This window comes from Leuresthes tenuis, unplaced genomic scaffold (genome assembly GCF_036924035.1).
Source record: "Leuresthes tenuis unplaced genomic scaffold, fLeuTen1.0.hap1 SCAF_5, whole genome shotgun sequence".
Lineage (NCBI taxonomy): Eukaryota > Metazoa > Chordata > Actinopteri > Atheriniformes > Atherinopsidae > Leuresthes > Leuresthes tenuis.
Window position 1 is genome coordinate 17,641,987 of NW_027325359.1, and position 16,708 is coordinate 17,658,694.

At 41.4% G+C, this 16,708-nt stretch overlaps 1 protein-coding gene across 1 annotated transcript; it reads right to left on the reverse strand.

Moving 5' to 3' along the window:
* Positions 1–1,467: 1,467 nt before the first annotated feature.
* Positions 1,468–15,035, reverse strand: LOC140307444 (creatine kinase U-type, mitochondrial-like). The gene is made up of 9 exons (XM_072386340.1): positions 14,753–15,035; positions 11,555–11,753; positions 8,675–8,770; positions 7,044–7,265; positions 6,406–6,491; positions 4,935–5,058; positions 3,795–3,929; positions 3,336–3,461; positions 1,468–2,392 (listed from the first exon to the last, which is right to left on the reverse strand). The coding sequence occupies exons 1-9, from the start codon at positions 14,896–14,898 to the stop codon at positions 2,279–2,281; spliced, it is 1,248 nt and encodes a 415-aa protein (XP_072242441.1). The 5' UTR covers positions 14,899–15,035; the 3' UTR covers positions 1,468–2,278.
* Positions 15,036–16,708: the final 1,673 nt, after the last annotated feature.

Sequence of the window (16,708 nt, forward strand, 5' to 3'; positions counted from 1 at the left end):
TCCTTTAAAACAATTTAATGCTTTAATATGCTTTAATGCTTAAAAAAAACCCATAATTTTATTCTAGAAAAATAATCTATTTTTGTTCGACTGTGCCATGTTCAGCACTCATCTGTGCTGCAGAGATTTGCTTTCAGTACCCATAAAGCCTGTTCCCTTCCCAGTCGGAGCCCCGCTGCCTCTGAAGTGGTTGCCATGACAACCTGCCAGCTCCTCAGTCATATTTGGAACAAGGTGGAGAAGAGAGGGGACGTTCGCAGCATTTTGCAGCTGACATGCTCTGACTACCGTGAGACGCACAGTGAGGGAGGAGGAAATGCGAGTGTATTTAGGACATCAGAGCCTTCCTCCAGATCCTCCAAGAGAAACAGATTCCTAATGCCTCACAACACCTACCTACTTGACATCTCTGCTGTGTCTTCTAACAACACTGAACGCTGTGTTGTCCCGTCAGCTGCCAGACCAAAACACTGGAAAAATTGTTGCCCGTTTCACCACGACAGAAAAATATCCATTCATTGACAGTGGGACAAAGCAGTTGTTACAGACTTCCTGCACAGCAGAGAAAACACTGACGTCTTCAGGCTTTGTAATCAAAGACTCGCATTCAAGTTCACGTGCACACGTTTCTGTGTTTTGCTGCTGTTTTAATGCTGAATGTTTGCACCCTGCTACATGTGATTAAAGTCTGAGTATAAAGCCATTCATTGGGGAGCTTTGGATGACTTTCATGGGATATTTTGACAAAATATTCCACGGAACAAGCCAGATAAAAGTGGAAACGATACCCTAAAATGGCTTGGCCTCGTAGCGTTTACTCAGAAAAGAGCATTATTTGATGGAGATTATTCAAAGCCAAGGATTCTTGTGAGCCACTCATTATTCAAAGCTGCAGGGGAGCGTGTTGCACTGAAAATGTATCGCAATATGGAAACATAAGACCCAAGAAAAGACTGTACATAAACTGTTCCAATAGGAGCAATATGTCACCAAGAAAAAGAGAAATCAGAATTTAGAGAACCAGACAGTACTGTAAATAAGTTGACAGGATTCCTATTACGAGGACTAATTTAGTGTTAATCTTTAAATAGGTTTTGTTCATAAGGAAAACACTGAGCTCTATCCTTTAATTGAGATCTACTCAGACTGTTTTTGCAGCCGAAGAGACATTTTTACGATTTTCAGGTCTCGTGTCCACGTGGAAATAAAAACCCACTGTACCCACCTGTTAAGCATAGTCCAGCTTTAGTACGCCTCTGACTAAACATTGTCACATGGCACTAAGCAACTATGCTGATCGCTATCATGACCTGAAAGCTTAGTTACCATGGATACTTAAAGCTTAGGATTTCTATTTTATAAAAAAAAAAAAAAACTCCTGGGACACCGGAGAATTTCACCGACCTCAAACAGAAACAAAAAAAAGCAACATTACGTCGATAAATAAGACACAGACAGAGGAGGCGGTACTGTTAAATAGATGATTTCTTTAATAAAAGACATTACTGTATGACATTCAGTTATAGCTCAAATGATATTGCTTCAGGAGCTTACAGTACAGAGCCCAACCCGGCCGGCGTGTTACAACATATCAATATGACACCAGTGTGTCACCAGACATACGAATCCTCTCTCTTCAGTCTTCTTTCAGTAAATTTACATTCAAATCCACTCAAAATGGTGAAAATTATGGTGAAGATACTATGTATAGGCAGTCCACTATGGAGAGCATAGCACAAATGGATGGATTTCACAAGCACCAGATATAGGCAACCAACACACAGGAGTGGGGGGGGGGTGGGGGTGGGGGTGGGGGGTGTGTGTGGAGGTGGTCTGAGTATAGGACATGCGACAGGAAAGCACTGAGGCAGAGAGAAGCTGGGTGTATTGGGATGAGGAGCAGAGCCACATAAACTTTCTGGCCATGCAGAGACAGACCCATGACTTCTGCATCCCAATAACTCACTGCTGCCGTTTTAGAGCAAGATTAGAATCAGAGCTTAGAGCACGGTTTCAACGTCCTGTATTTAATACAGCCAAGTTCAGGGACTCTTATTTGGCTTTAGCCAGTTTGGCTACAAATAACATATGTTGATTAAATTAGTATTAAGAGTAGATTGCAGTGTAGGGAGAGGTGACTGAATAGGTAGTAGAGTAGTAATTGTAGTAGTAAAGGAGGAAATGACATAGATATTTATCATATCTATGGGCACAGAGCGGGGTGTTTGTGCATGTGTGTGTGCCCAGAGGACTGTGTGCAAAGATGAGGGATCAGTGTCTACTTAAACTGCTTAAGAGGTGGGGGCACCTTGATGTCCTGGCCTTTCTCCAGTCTCTTCTCACACTCAACAAGGTAGTTGACGCCATCAATCACTGTCTGCACCAGCTGGACCTGAGGGAGAGACACACATCGCGTTTTAGTGCCGTTTCATGTTTTCTACACACACCTCCCACCTCAGAGGGACATTTAAGCTTCTATGATATCTATTTAAGTTTTCATGCTTGAACTTTTACTGAATGTGAATTATCTAAGAATGAGAAAGAATGGAATCAGATCAATTTTAACATCATTGTTCAAAGCAGAGAATTTATTCATGTCTTTAAGATCTGAGCGCATTCAGGAAAGAAGAAGGTGCATTATTTTTCTCATTGTCTCATATGAGTTTTCTAAAAACTATTTAACAGCACTGAGACCTTCTGCTTTTTTTTTTCCAAAGACAAAGGATGGTTCATTTCCTCTTTACTACCTGTTTTGTATGAAGTGTAGTGATGAATTGTTGTTTTTAAAAATGGCTGTGAAAAGCACCCTCACCTTACTTTAAGCAGAGTATCTGCTTCAGCTGGCTAAAAGAGGAATTCAGTTCTTATTTCATTTCTGTACTGTTTCAGCTTCGCCCCTTTACCCATCCATGCTCATTTCTTTGCATACTGAGCCCACCCTGAAAGTTTCCCTGCACAGCACTGAGGGATCCACACACTCCAAACGTGCAACACCCAGAGTCAGACAATGGTATGACACAGTAAGAATATAAGAGGAGACATTTTCAGTACACAGCACTCCAGCCAGAGACCACAAAGAGCCATCTCTGCTCTCCATGTAATCAAAGTGTGCGAGTACACAAACTGATCTGTTGTACTGTAATAGTCTGTAAAAATAGTGGGATAAAAGAACTGTCAAACCTCATATTTTGCCAATTTTTACAGCTCTAATTCACATCAACAACAGGGATGTATTACTGGCTGACAGGAATCTTCCATCAAACAGAAGAATTATCCACATCCTTCATTTTCCACGCAGCTCGCACGTCTGGGCCTTTCTACTCAGGTCTGCCTACCTCGGACTGTCCCAGGCGGTCCAGGTTGGAGATGTCGAACACACCGCCCACAGCTGCTGTGTCCACTCCACCTGTCCCTCGCTTCTGAAGGCGCAGGTTATCCAGGATCTTACTGAGGCGGGGATCCTGCGAGGAGGTAGGGGACAGAAATCGTTCAAAAGAGTGACAAAACACGAATCACTGCATTAGGAAATGGGAATTTTTGTACCAGGAATCTTTCAAACATTTCTTATGCTAAACCTGTATTTGTCATCAATTTGGATACATATGTAAGACGATAAAAAAACAAAAAAAACAGCTTGTTAAGAATATGCGATGGAAAGAAAACACATTTGTTACACACACAAGTCTAATACAGCAGCTTCTAAAAGTGATAAAAACACAAGTCTGCTTGTCTGTTTTGAGTCTTTTCTGCAGATGACACAGATTGAGATGACAGCACAATCTTTTTCTTGTTACCTTGCTCAGCAGGGGCAGTTTGACGTGGACTCCAGCCCTGAGCCCTGTGCCCAGATTGGACGGGCAGGTGAGGATGTAGCCAAGCCTCTCATTCCACATGAACTCCCAGCCTCTCTCCTGGATCAGACGCTCCACCTGAGTGGTTGACCATCACTTAGAGTGAGCAGTTAGCAGCATTTGATCCTTTTTTCTCTCTTTTTCGAGACTGACACATAAAAGAATGGGAAGCTATTCACTAGAATAACAATCAAATGACCTCTAGTGAGCAACAGGGCAGTGATATGTTGCATGTCCTTTGCTCTGTTATTACTGGCAAACTTTGATGTCTTGGATAAATGACGGTGTTTTTTAATCTGTGTGCAGGCTTTTATTTTTCCAGGCTAAATGAAGACTTGTGGAAGCAGTTTTTGCTTCAGCAAGCATTCCTTACTGTCACATCTGTTGGCTTTGTGATGTTTTTAGTTCTTGGTTTTCCTGTTATGCCATTAGGTTTTTGGGTTTCTGTTAAGTCATTAGTTTTGCCATTGTTTTCCGCTCAGTCACTCTTGGTTCATCCACATCACCTGTTTTGTTCTCAGCTGCACTCCATCACCAGTCACCTCCCCACAGTATTTAGTTTCCAGGTTCCCTTGATGTCGCTGCGAAATCCTCACCGTCATTATTCTCACGGCAGGTTTGTGCATTGCCATAATTTAGTTATTGTCATGCTTCATACCACGTTTTGTTTTGTTAGTTTTTCATAGTCAGTTTAATGTGTTTGGTTTAACCGGTTCAGCCGCGCCTTGTCTTCCTTTTGTTTAAATAAATCCATTTTTATTTTTTGGAATTATCTGCATCTGGGTCCTCCCTACACAACAACCTCCAAACCTGACACTTAAATAAATGCTTTTGGACAGTATTTATGCCTTCCCCTTTGGGGAAAGTCCAACAAGTCCACTATAATCTACCGCTGGGCTCATCTACTACCTTCATTAAATCATGCACAGCCATGCTGCTGACTGACTGCATTTCTTTACAAGTTCATTTCTTCACTTAGCACAAATAAGAACATATTTTGAGTGGGAAAAAAAGCTAACTCTACTCTGAAATCTCTAAATACACCAATATGTAGTCATCATAACATCCTAAACACAGTCTTACCTCCTTGAGGCCCTTGCAGAACCTCTCAAAGACTCTCTTCATGTTGCCTCCCTTCTCCATGGAGATGACCCTGGTGTGATCCTCCTCATTGATCCAAATCAAAAACGTCTTGTCATTGTTGTGCCTGGATGGAGGGAAGTTATTTTGAGCCATACATTACTGTTGCTCGGGAGTTAGGGGCCTGTCTTCAGCCATTCATCATAGTGACTAAGGATCAGTGGAGAAACTCAGAGCAGCATCGTTTATTCTAATGCAGCAGCCAGTGAAGCACAGAGTTTCTATCCCTCCTATTTCCTCACCCATTTCTCATGCATTTTTTTAACTGTGTGACAAATCATTTGCAGATAGTCTCGGCCTTGCACAGCAGTAATAAATACTGACTTACTTTAAAGGAACTAGATGCTTTTTAAGGCAGATAACAGGAAGTAAAATCCACAAAAATTGGAGAAAAATGATTGGAAAGTTATTTTCATATTTCTACTTTTTCTGGATGATGGGCACTGACTCCTTAAGAGGACGAATATTAATGAATAGTGCAAAAACAAGGTCAGAATTCCCACTTGTCCTAAAGCTAAAGCTCAAGAAAAGATAATGGGAGCTAATCGAACAATCGCAAATAAAGCCTTTTAAAAAAGTTTGGTCACACCATAACCTTTCCTCATGTGCTAAAGCTAAAGCTAAAGCTCAGAGTCAAACAAAGTCTGCAATTTGATGACCTCCCTCCTGGCATCGGACACATGATGTTCAACACAAAGCCAGCCTCAGCCAATACAGAGGCTTTTTGTCCACACTGACCTCCTTACTATTGTTTATGGAAAAATACAGTGACTCAAGATTGAAAAAGGAAAAAAAAAAAAGAGGAATAAATACAAAACAGGAAAGAGAAGTAAGACAAAAGGTGGTGTTATAAGGGAGGTGGGATTAATAACCAAAAAGGAGAAAAAAGCAGAGCAAACTTGGGCAAAGGCTAAAAAAAAAATAATAAGATAAAGGAGAGCCAAAGAAAGAGAAAGCTGCCAGAACACCTGAAAGAGGAGACGATGGGGGGGTGAAGTGAAGGTGAATTATTAAGGAGAGGCTGGGAAGAGGGAGGCTGGTGATTGATTTCAGCTGGCTGACAAACTGAGCTGGGTTATTCCTGGGTCGTTACCGTGCTTCCACCACAGCATAGCAACGCAGTGATTACATCACTGGTGCTACAAAGCTGACTAAAAGGTTTTCAAACAAGCTTTTAATTGAACATTTATTCGAAAATTAAAAATGAGCCAGAAATTGCTAAATGCAGAATTTCGGTGATAAAGCATTATAACGATCTTGAACACCTGCATCAACAACTTTGTACTACTGTCCAGCAAAGGAGAAAATGATCATCATTACATACGCCACCAACCGGTTCTTTCGCACTCTTTTTTTCGTTCTCACGTGCTGTTTTCAACAACTCTAAAACATGGCGAGCACTGTGGAGGCTTACCAAATACCACGAGCATCTGGCCAGTCACGAGCCATGCCTGCACAGGTCAGGAGGGGGGACACAGGCTTGTCAAACAAGAAGTGGTCCTGTTTGGACACACAGATAAAAAGGTATTTCATACACAGCTTAAACTGGACCGCACTTTGTTATTCAGACTGAATCTCTGGGATCTAGACCTCACAAACGTGGGAAAAAAAAACTTTTCGAAAAACACTCACAGAGCATTTTGTTACTTCTGAGCTAATCTGGTTAATCTGACTCATTGTGAGTGGGAGAAAAATGCCTTTGCAGCCACAACAAACCCTTTTCTGATCACTTGTGATAAAACTGTCTCCCCCTCACTTTTTCCTGTAGGCAACTTTTATTCACATTCAAAGAAGGCTTTCAATCTACTGGCTTTTTTTGAAGTAGCTTAAAAGTATCAGTTTTCTAAACTGGCATGCTATAGAAGTGCAATGTGATGGGTAATGCATTTTATATCTTCTGTAACTCCAGTTGTTGATTCAATTTTCAAAACATATCTGGGAAAATGAAAACTCCAGGACTGTGGAGGTGAAAAATACTGTTTTACCACATTAAGTTCAAACATATCAATTATATGAACATACAATAAACACAACCATCTGTGCACCACTCACATCGATGAGTTGCTGCTGCTCTGCGTCCGTCATTTGGGTAAGACTGTAGTATTTCCCAGTCAGATCACCCTTCAGACCGGCGAGGGCATCCACCACCACCCTTTCCACCTCTCTGCGCTCCGCCCGGGTGCAGGCAGGGGGGAGGCTCAGCCCTCGGATGCTGCGGCCCGTCCTCACCCTGGACGACAGCACGTAGCGTTCATCGAATTGACCCGAGTGGATCTGAAACCAAGATATGAATGGAAACAGCTACAGCATTTCCATGTGGCAATGGAGAAGGTGCTATTGGACAACGGCGTGAGTTCAGTGGAGTGGGTTGTTACATAAAAAATATGGAGCTACATTACTGTCTTTAAACACAAGACAGTTTTGATTGGACCTTGTTTTGATGCTCAGACGCTGTAGTGGTCTTCTTCATGTCACGGTTTATTTTCCGTTCCATGTCTTGTCTCGTCATTTCCTGTTTTATTTTGAAAAAGCACTAATTTTGTCCTCTCGTTTCAGGTATCTTGCCCTTCCTCCCGTGTCAAGCGTCTGATTGTCTTCCCTGATTCCAAGTGTTTCCACCTGTGCCAGTATGTTGTCTCTGTTCGAGTGTCACTACCAGCCACCTTGTCTTGTTTGCCACAGATCCCACGAGCCTGCAGTGAGCGACTCTCCTGCAGCGCACCTTGCCTTGTAATTTATTCCACAGCCATAGTTTATTTATTGTCACGGTAAGTTCCATAGCTTTGTTTGTCCTCCATTTTCACGGAGTGATTTTTCGTTGTAACCATTCATAGTCGCCTCCGTTAAAGGAGAGCCTTTCAGTTAAAGTTAAAGTTTTATAGAGCCTCTGTTTTTCAAGAGTGCGCCTTTGTTTTATTCCGCCTCACTTTGAGAGCGTGACTTTGTTTTGTTAAGAGTTCATAGCTTTTGGTTTTCCTCCCGTTGTGGAGAGATTTTAAGTTTGTTAACTTTCATAGCCGCGCTCCTCCTCCCTCGTAGATACGGAGGAGAGCGCTTAGGCGTTTATAGCCCTTTTCGTTTGCGCTGCGGGAGATCGCCCTGCAGTGCCGCTGTGATCTTGTCTTGTGTTGATAATAAAACCATCTTGAACCCTAAGACCCTGCATCTGCGTCCTAAATCCCTCTCTGGTAACTGACACTTCAAAACTCTGATCTCAAACTTAAAATCTCCACCTCAACATTGCTCGCCAGCATTCAGATATACAGTTGCATGTTCAAATGCTCAATGATCCAGTTTGAGCACAACTTCCTAAATATGCCCAAAAAACAATCAAAGTGCACGCTTAGATTGCTGTGAAGCCACCCTGTCCGTATTCCCCTAAACAATAGAATGCCAAGTCCCCTCCAGATGATTACTAGTTAACAGGATTCAGTCCTTCCTGCCCCTCAAATTATTAATATTATCATTATATTTTCATTCTAGATGAACCAGTGCCCATATCTTTTTTTAAATTGTTATAACTATATAGTAGTACCATGCACACTATCTGGATCATCTGCTTACAGAAGCTTAAAGAACTACAAAGAAGCCTAAGCTCTGTCCCACCTTAACCAGAAATTACCAGTTAAACCATTCTCAACTGGTGACACTGAGCCGTGGAGATAGGATCGATCTTACAATACCTTGCTTGAGTCCAGGTCAGTTGGGTGCTTCATTTTGCAGGGATCATAGCCATTATGCCTCTCTCTGATGACAGGGTCTAACAGCTCTGCAAACACCTAAAAAAAAGAATAAAGAGTCATATAAAGCCTTGATATGCGTGTTACATTCTTAATATCAGCACACAGTCTTTATCGAAGGTAAAGACGATTGATTTAGAAGAATCATTTCAACTCCATCCAATCCTTTCCTCGAGGGGAAGGTAATTACAGGAAGATATCAATCTAAATACTAATACCACTACACTAAAACCGACTGCATCTCAAGAGTAAACTTAATCCTAAAAACTCTTCATCAGCGATAAAACAATAAGATAATGCGAATGAAAAAAAACCATCGAGACATCAATCCGTGTAAATGCTTCAGAAAGTGTTCTAATCCCTTCAACAACCACAGACTGAAACTGAAGCTATGCAGAAGCGGCATTAAGTGTGATCCCCCTGAGTGCCACAAGGCCTTGGCTCGTCCAGTGAGGTAGACACCAGGTTTGATTACAAGTTTGTACCTGTGATGCTAATGAGAGGACGCACCTTAGTTTAACAATTTTTTTCTAGGGGTACCATCATTTTTGTCCAGGCCTGTTTCATTAGTTTGTTTTTTAAAATGATTCTGTTGAACCACAATTCAAAAGCAATGTCTGATTTCCATTGGTTCATTTTCAGTAAATCTTTATTTATTATCACTTTTGTCAGTTTAAAGTTTCAACAATTTTGCCCACGTGTATATATATATATATATATATATATATATATATATATATATATATATATATATGAAAAAAAGACAATAGCTTAAGCAAATCAAACTGACCTAAAAACAGGAAGTGTTGAAGCCTGCTGAACACGCAACGGCTGCTGGTTCCATCATTTTGGCACTAAACCAGCAAAGGCTAGTTCTCGTCTGTGGTGGTCTCAGGTGACCTTTGGACAACTTAAAGCAAATGATCGGTGGATGTGAGTGATTGAGAAGGCACATATGATTCTAAGAGGTCAGAAAGCAACAAAGGAGCTCGCCCATTAAGTCCCACATAGGTCAATAACAAAAACTTTAAAATCAATCCTAAAATGTACAGGGAGCTTGTAAAGGGAGGCAAAGGCTGGCAAGATGTGCTCAGGCTTATGTGACTGTGTTAAAAGATGAGCTGCAGCATTCTGGACCAACTGCAGCCCTGAAAGAGAGGCCTGGCTCACACCGATGCAAAGGGCATGGCGGTGGTTCAGCTGGGATGTGATGAAAGCATGAATAAGTCTTTCAAAATCAGAAGTGCAGTTTCGTTGCCATGACGGGCTTTAAAACCGAAGCACTTTTTAAAAGGACTGTTAGAGTGTCCAGATGAAGCTTTTAAGGCTGCACTGCTGCAGGTTTAAAATGAGGCGGCACAATACCTGAGCTGAGGCTTCTGTTGATGATGAATTGAACTTTAGTTACGACAATCTCAAAAATGTCTCAAAGGTCTAAATGGGGATAACAACTGTGGCGCAGGGGGAAGGTTTAACACACCGACTTTGACAGACAGATCACGCAAAGGCTGAGAGATACTTGATCTGAAAACTGCAGGAACTCTTCAGAAGATTTACCAAGTTAAGCAGATTGGACAAACTATTAAAAGTTGCTAAAAACAATGGGAGGCTCATGAGAATTAGTCGAGAGAAAAATGATTCGCCTTCTGAGCTTTTAAAATACACCGAAATCTGCACCAACTTGCTCTAGAAACGTTTTCCACCTTTATTCAGCCGTTCTGCAGTCTAGTTTGACAAACTGAGTTGCGTCAGATAAGAATGAAGGAAGGCTGTCAGTCAGTCAGATGTCAGTCCCCTGCTCAGCTTCTAACTCACCCCTTATCACGTTAGCAAGAGTGGTGGATCATCATGCAAAAAAGGGTGGGTCAGTGACTGTATCTGGATAGTCATAATTTTTCCAAAACTACTTTAATACAACAGGAATACCACACCCTTTTGGTCAATGAAAAAGAATTACTCCCACAAATCAACAGCGGGAAATAGTGGTGACACACAGCCCAGACATTTAGAGCTGTGACCATGTGTCTGGAGCCTTAAACTTCACACTTTGGTTGCCCTGACCCACAGTTAGCATCAGATTAACGAGACCAGCTGACTTCTATCAGAGGTACAAGATATTTTTGTGGCTCCTAAATGAAGTGGGCAGTAAAAATGGAAATGTAGTTCGACTCTCATTAGAGTCAGACATTAAAAACATCCCAAAAGAGGTGTCCTAGCTTAAAACTCTGCCTCCCTGGTACAGAAGCACCTTTTTCCCCTGAAACAGAACTGGTTATAACAGGACAGGTTTCAAAATTTAAGCTGCAGTATTTAGTCATGCTATTTTTGAAAAGGGTTTGAGCAGAATTCCCAGTTTGGCATGAGGTTTGTTTATGGTTTTAAGGATTATGTGTGTTTTAAATAGAGCATACTTTTTACTATAATTAGCGTGTCAACATAAACTGCACATATTATCCGTTGTATTTTGATATTGATTCATTTACCCCATTTACATAGTCTGATAAAATGATACACTGCAGCTCAAAATGTACTTTCAGTTCTGCATCAGGAGACCAAAATTCATCATTTTATACAGTTGGCACGTTTAGTTATAAAGCTTCCGTATAGGCTCACAAAGGAGGCTTGTTGATTGAGTCATACAGTCTGAGCGGATAAGTCACAGTTCCTGGTTGACTGAAAGGTTCCGGCTGACTGAGATTCAAAAATTCAAAGGCAAACCCTGCAAACATGCCATAGCCTGTGAACAATTCAGGGACCACGACATCACCCCCACCATCTGTAAGGATGCACGTGTATGTATGAAAAGGCACGATGATGTCTGACCTCATAGGACTCCTCGTCTCCCGCCACCATGCCAACAGTCTTGATGAAGGGGTGCCCGGGGTTGTCCACACCCGTCTGAATGGCCAAGTCCAACGTGTAACCGTTGGGAGTGGCCTTATCACACAGCTTGGCGTAGATCGCAGGTGTCAGGTTACTGGCCATGCAGTTGTTGTGTTTGCGCAGGTCAGGGTACTCCGCACTGCACAAATAAAAACGGTAGATAAAAGTACGGCTGCATTGATCTTCGTAGGTTAACTGCGACGCAGAGCGAGTGACTCACCGAAGGAACTTTTCACATGGCACGTACACAGGTAACAGGGGGTCAAGCCTGTGACAGCCTGCTGCAAACAACGCCAACAGACGTACTCACCGCCTGCAGCAACAGGCAGCGTACATTTAGTGCTATGTTCAGTCTGCGTTTGATCCCGGTGGAGAATACAGATCTACGTTTGTGTTACTTCAGTAGCAAAGTATTTAATAAATACAGCTGGGTTATCAAAAGAAAAGTGAAAGACTACTTATCTCTGTCTTCAAATTTATGTTTGGGGTTTTCAGAAATGGCGTTTTTTACCTCCATTCTTAATAATGTGCCTGTATTTAGTACCGTCCATCTGTCCTTCAATCCTGACAGCTGTCCCACATTCTGCTGATAAAGACAATCCCTGTGATATGATGATCACTGCCACGCTGCACCGTGGAGATGGCGTTCTCGGGTCGACACGGCGTTTTCCTTGACGTCTGGAAGGTTACACTTTTGTCTCTTTAGATTAGATTATCTTATTCTAAATGTCTTTTTGGAGTACAGGGCTTAAAGTGATTCTCTGGTCAGACGCTCCAATCTCTGCTGTGAGGCTTTGTGGCTCCTTCAGGGTTACATTTGGTCTCTTGCCTGGTTTGTGAGTTTGCATCATTAATAGTATTATTTTTCAATAAGCCAACCCTAAACTTTGCCCCTCATCTGTCTGGAGAACCCCTTGGGCTTTCATAACAGGTGTATATATATATATATATGTATATATATATATATATATATATATATATATACACCCACAGATTCTTAGATTGCACATGACTGAACTGAAACCTACTAATTACGTGACTCAAGGAGGTAAGTGGCAGCAGCGGATCCTAATTTTGGACTTAAAAGCATAACAATAAAAAGGATTACACTTGCACAAAATACTTTGTAGTCTTTTTATGTATGAAAAATACATATTTTTGGGAATTTTAAATATATTTCTTTAGGCTTCATTTTACCAGTCTGAACAATTTTTTAGGTCCATTCCTGGCAGGGTGAATACTTTGAATGGACCCTGGCAAAAGTGTCTCTTACTTCTTAGCTTTCATTTTGAAGACTATAGATAATCGATAATAAGTCAGTGGTTGTCGGATAGGACCGACAATACCAGAGAGCCAAATAAAATAAAAAAGTCAGGCCTTAGTGGTGGAATCTCTGTAAAATTACAATAATTATTATTATCACTGCAAAAAATTTGCTGCACCAGGAAAGATGGTGGCCACTAACACAGGGTTGACTGCTTTGTATAACCAACACTGAATGTGCTCCAATATTGTGAATCAAAATTAGCAGCATGTGGACTAATAATTCTGTCACACAAATAAACCAAATGCAAAAATTAGTAAAATATGGGAAGAAGAAATAATATTTGTATATATTATATTTGACTTTGTTACTGCAAGTGCTCTTTAATATACCGGGTGTATAAATATATATATGTATACTGTATATAAACACATATATGCCTGGAGTTTTATATCTAAGTAGCAGATAATGATTCACTAATGCTGCATACAGCAATGCTGTTTTACAGTACATGCTGCTGTGCCACGGAGCACGTACGCATCCTTCCTCATTGCATTGTCTTTTAATCCCATTATTCCGTATCCATGCATCAGCATACAGTAATATATTCCATTAAAATGCAAGTTTTGGTAAAGGAGCAACTGTTCAGTCTTTGAAGTCAGGTTCAGGGGAAATACCTTCTATTCATTTAGAAAGGATACACAGCTCTTTGTTATAGTATCTGCTTTTATGAGCCGAGATAAGACCTCGGCTTAATTCAGTTTTCCACATAGGTTGAGCTATATTTTACAGCCATGTTAGATCTTTGCATTACACCCACATATTCCATTTTGTATTGTGCTTTGAATTTTGTGGGGGTCCATCCGCCAAATCGCTACTAAAAAAAACGGTAGAAGGGACAAGATTAGTAATGTGATAGAAGTTAGCCACACGGTTTATGATTCTGTCGTTCTCTGGTTTTATGACCTGATTATGAAACAACGGTGTCTTCGTGATCGCTGCGTGTGTCATGATGGAGATTTCTGCCTTTTGCTTGTGGTCGTTCCCATTTAGTTTTGGTCACTGTGTCAAGTTTGCACCATTTATTTTCATTTGAAACCAAGTTTGTGAGATGACAGATAGTTTGAGAGAGGAGTCAAGGAAGCCATCTATTGTCAAACTGGGAAAAAACATCTTTGAACAGAGGAGGTGGTCTCAAGCGTCACCTTCCCAGCACCTACAATGCAGCAGTGGCTCTCCTCCCCAGGCAGCTTCACAACCATTCACACCCTGGATCCTGTGGCCAAAACTCGCCCTAATGTCACTAACAACATGGAAATTATTTGGGGGGGGTTCAGTGACACAAGTGACCCTCTCTGCTTATAAGCTGATACTCCCCACCTCCTCATTCAGAACTGAAGAAGCCTTTCGGATGAGAGGTGAAACGTCCTACAGGTCCAAAAAGGAGTCCAGTTGCCCTTATTCAAGCTCTTACGAATTCAGTGATCTGCTAATGGCCGGAGTACAACTCATTATAATGGCGCTGTGTAAAATGCTCATACGATATGAAAGAGGGCATTCATTCTTCCAAGTTCTCAACTAACAAGGTTTCATCGTGCTAATGACAATATAATGGACTTTTAAGCGGTTGCGAGTAACCAAAAGTAACCATTTTCTTTTCTTTTTTAAAAAAATGTCATACACCCTCCACCCTCATTAGCTTATATTGCACTTTTTTATGGTATTGGAAATTCACAAGGATGACATTACACATACTCTGGTAAAAAAAAATTAAAAAAAAATATTACATCCTTCCAAACTGTTACTGTAAATGCATAGAAAGTGTTTTGAAACCGTTAATGGGACACAGAAGCTGTTAAAATAGCACCTATTACCTGGCGGGGTACGTCCTGCGCACGGGCGTTCCGGCGCTGACATGTTCACGGTGGAGCAGAAATCCAGCCGTTACGGAGCCTCCTACCAACGACAGGATCCCGACGTTTCGTTTGGAGGACAGGATTCTTGTGAAGCTGCTAGCCATAATTATTTTTTTTTTTATTCCTTTGAAAGTGGCTGTTTGAAAGACGCGTTGTTTCCTCCAGACGGAAGAACGAGCAGGTAGATGGGTGCGTATGTGATGCAGAGCCTCTGACGGAATGAGGAGGACGAGTTAACTACGGGACGGCGAGATGGACGGAGAAACTAAGGGCGACACCGGAAGCATTGTCCCTTTTTCAAAATATAAGAAAGAAAATAAAATGAAATTTTAAAAAAGTCATGAAGTACTGCATCTTCATTTTTCCTATTCGAACTAAATGTTTGCTTTTTTCTACCTTTCATTTTGGCACATTCTGAACACATCAGGCCTACTTCGTTTTATTTTCAATCAGCACTTCTATTACTGATTCACAACAGCCGAGTTTTTTTGGGTGATTAAACAAAGTGCTACCAATTTTATTGGCTTGAATAAAACTGATGGTTGACATGTAGCTGTGAATTGCTTTTTTATATATAATAGAGGAGGGTCATATCAGTGTGGCAAGTGATAGACGTAGGTCAAATAAACGTATCAAAGTTAAAAAACTGGTAACCTTAAAGTGCTGCAAGCATCTGTCATCACTCATGAAATACTCTGACTCCTGTCTGTTTTAAATGGATATATGTATGCCGTATATGAAAGTAGAAGCATGCACTGGTGATTCCCTCATCTCAAACAATTTATTGAAACAAAAGCCAACAACAGTGGTGGGTATACCACAACAAAAAATGTCAATGTCTCAATAACTTGTCATGTGCCCTTGAGCATCAATTACAGCTTGACAACGACGTCTCATGCTGTTCACAAGTCGACTTATTGTTAACTTATTGTCAGCGGAGGCATGGCATCCCACTCTTCTTGAAGGGCGGCCCTCAGGTCATTGAGGTTCTGGGGTACAGAGTTACGAGCCTCTACACGGGGACTCAGCTGATCCCATAGGTTTTCTATGGGATTCAGGTCTGGAGAAAGTGTAGGCCACTCCATTTTGAGGTACCCCAGTCTCCAGCAGTCGTTCCCTAATGATGCGACCTCGATGAGCTGGAGCATTGTCGTCCATTAAGATGAATTTAGGCCTGTGTTGGTCATGCAGGGGCACAATGACTGGATTAATGATGTTATTCAGGTAGTATGGGCTTTTCACTGTACCATTCACAAAGTGTAGGGCAGTTCCATACTGACTAGACACACCTGCCCACACTGTAACAGCACCAAAGGCTCGTCTGGTGACAACAGTGGCTGATGCATAGCGCTCTCCCTGACGTCTCCAACATAGTTGGCGGCCATCATTTCTGCTCAACAAAGGACATCCACTTCTTTGCCTTTCTGTGACTCCTCCAGTCTCTGTTTCTCTGTTGCAACCTGATGATGACACTTTAAGCACAGTGGCCACTTCCGTCTGAGAACATCCTGTTTGAAGCCTCGCAATGACGAGGTACTGTTGATCAATTGTTAGGTGTCATCTTTGTCTCATGATGTCACAATGTGAACAGCATGATGAGGAGGACTGTTTAAATACCAATTCTAATTGAACCAGGACATTTATTGGTCGATTCATGGATGAAAAACCTGTTGGGAATTTTGCCGTTAAGCTCCTTGTTAGAGAGCAGCAACTTGTGCAAAACGTACTGAAACATTGAACAGTTGGACATGTGCATTCAACAGTTTACAGATTGTCACATTAAGTTCACCTGCAAAGGCATTTTAGGTTCATCCTGTAATTTCACCCGAAAGCCAAATATCCCTAACTTTTTGTGAGTAGTGTATATATATCTTAATGCATCATAAGTGTCACTGTGTAGCGATACTGATGTGG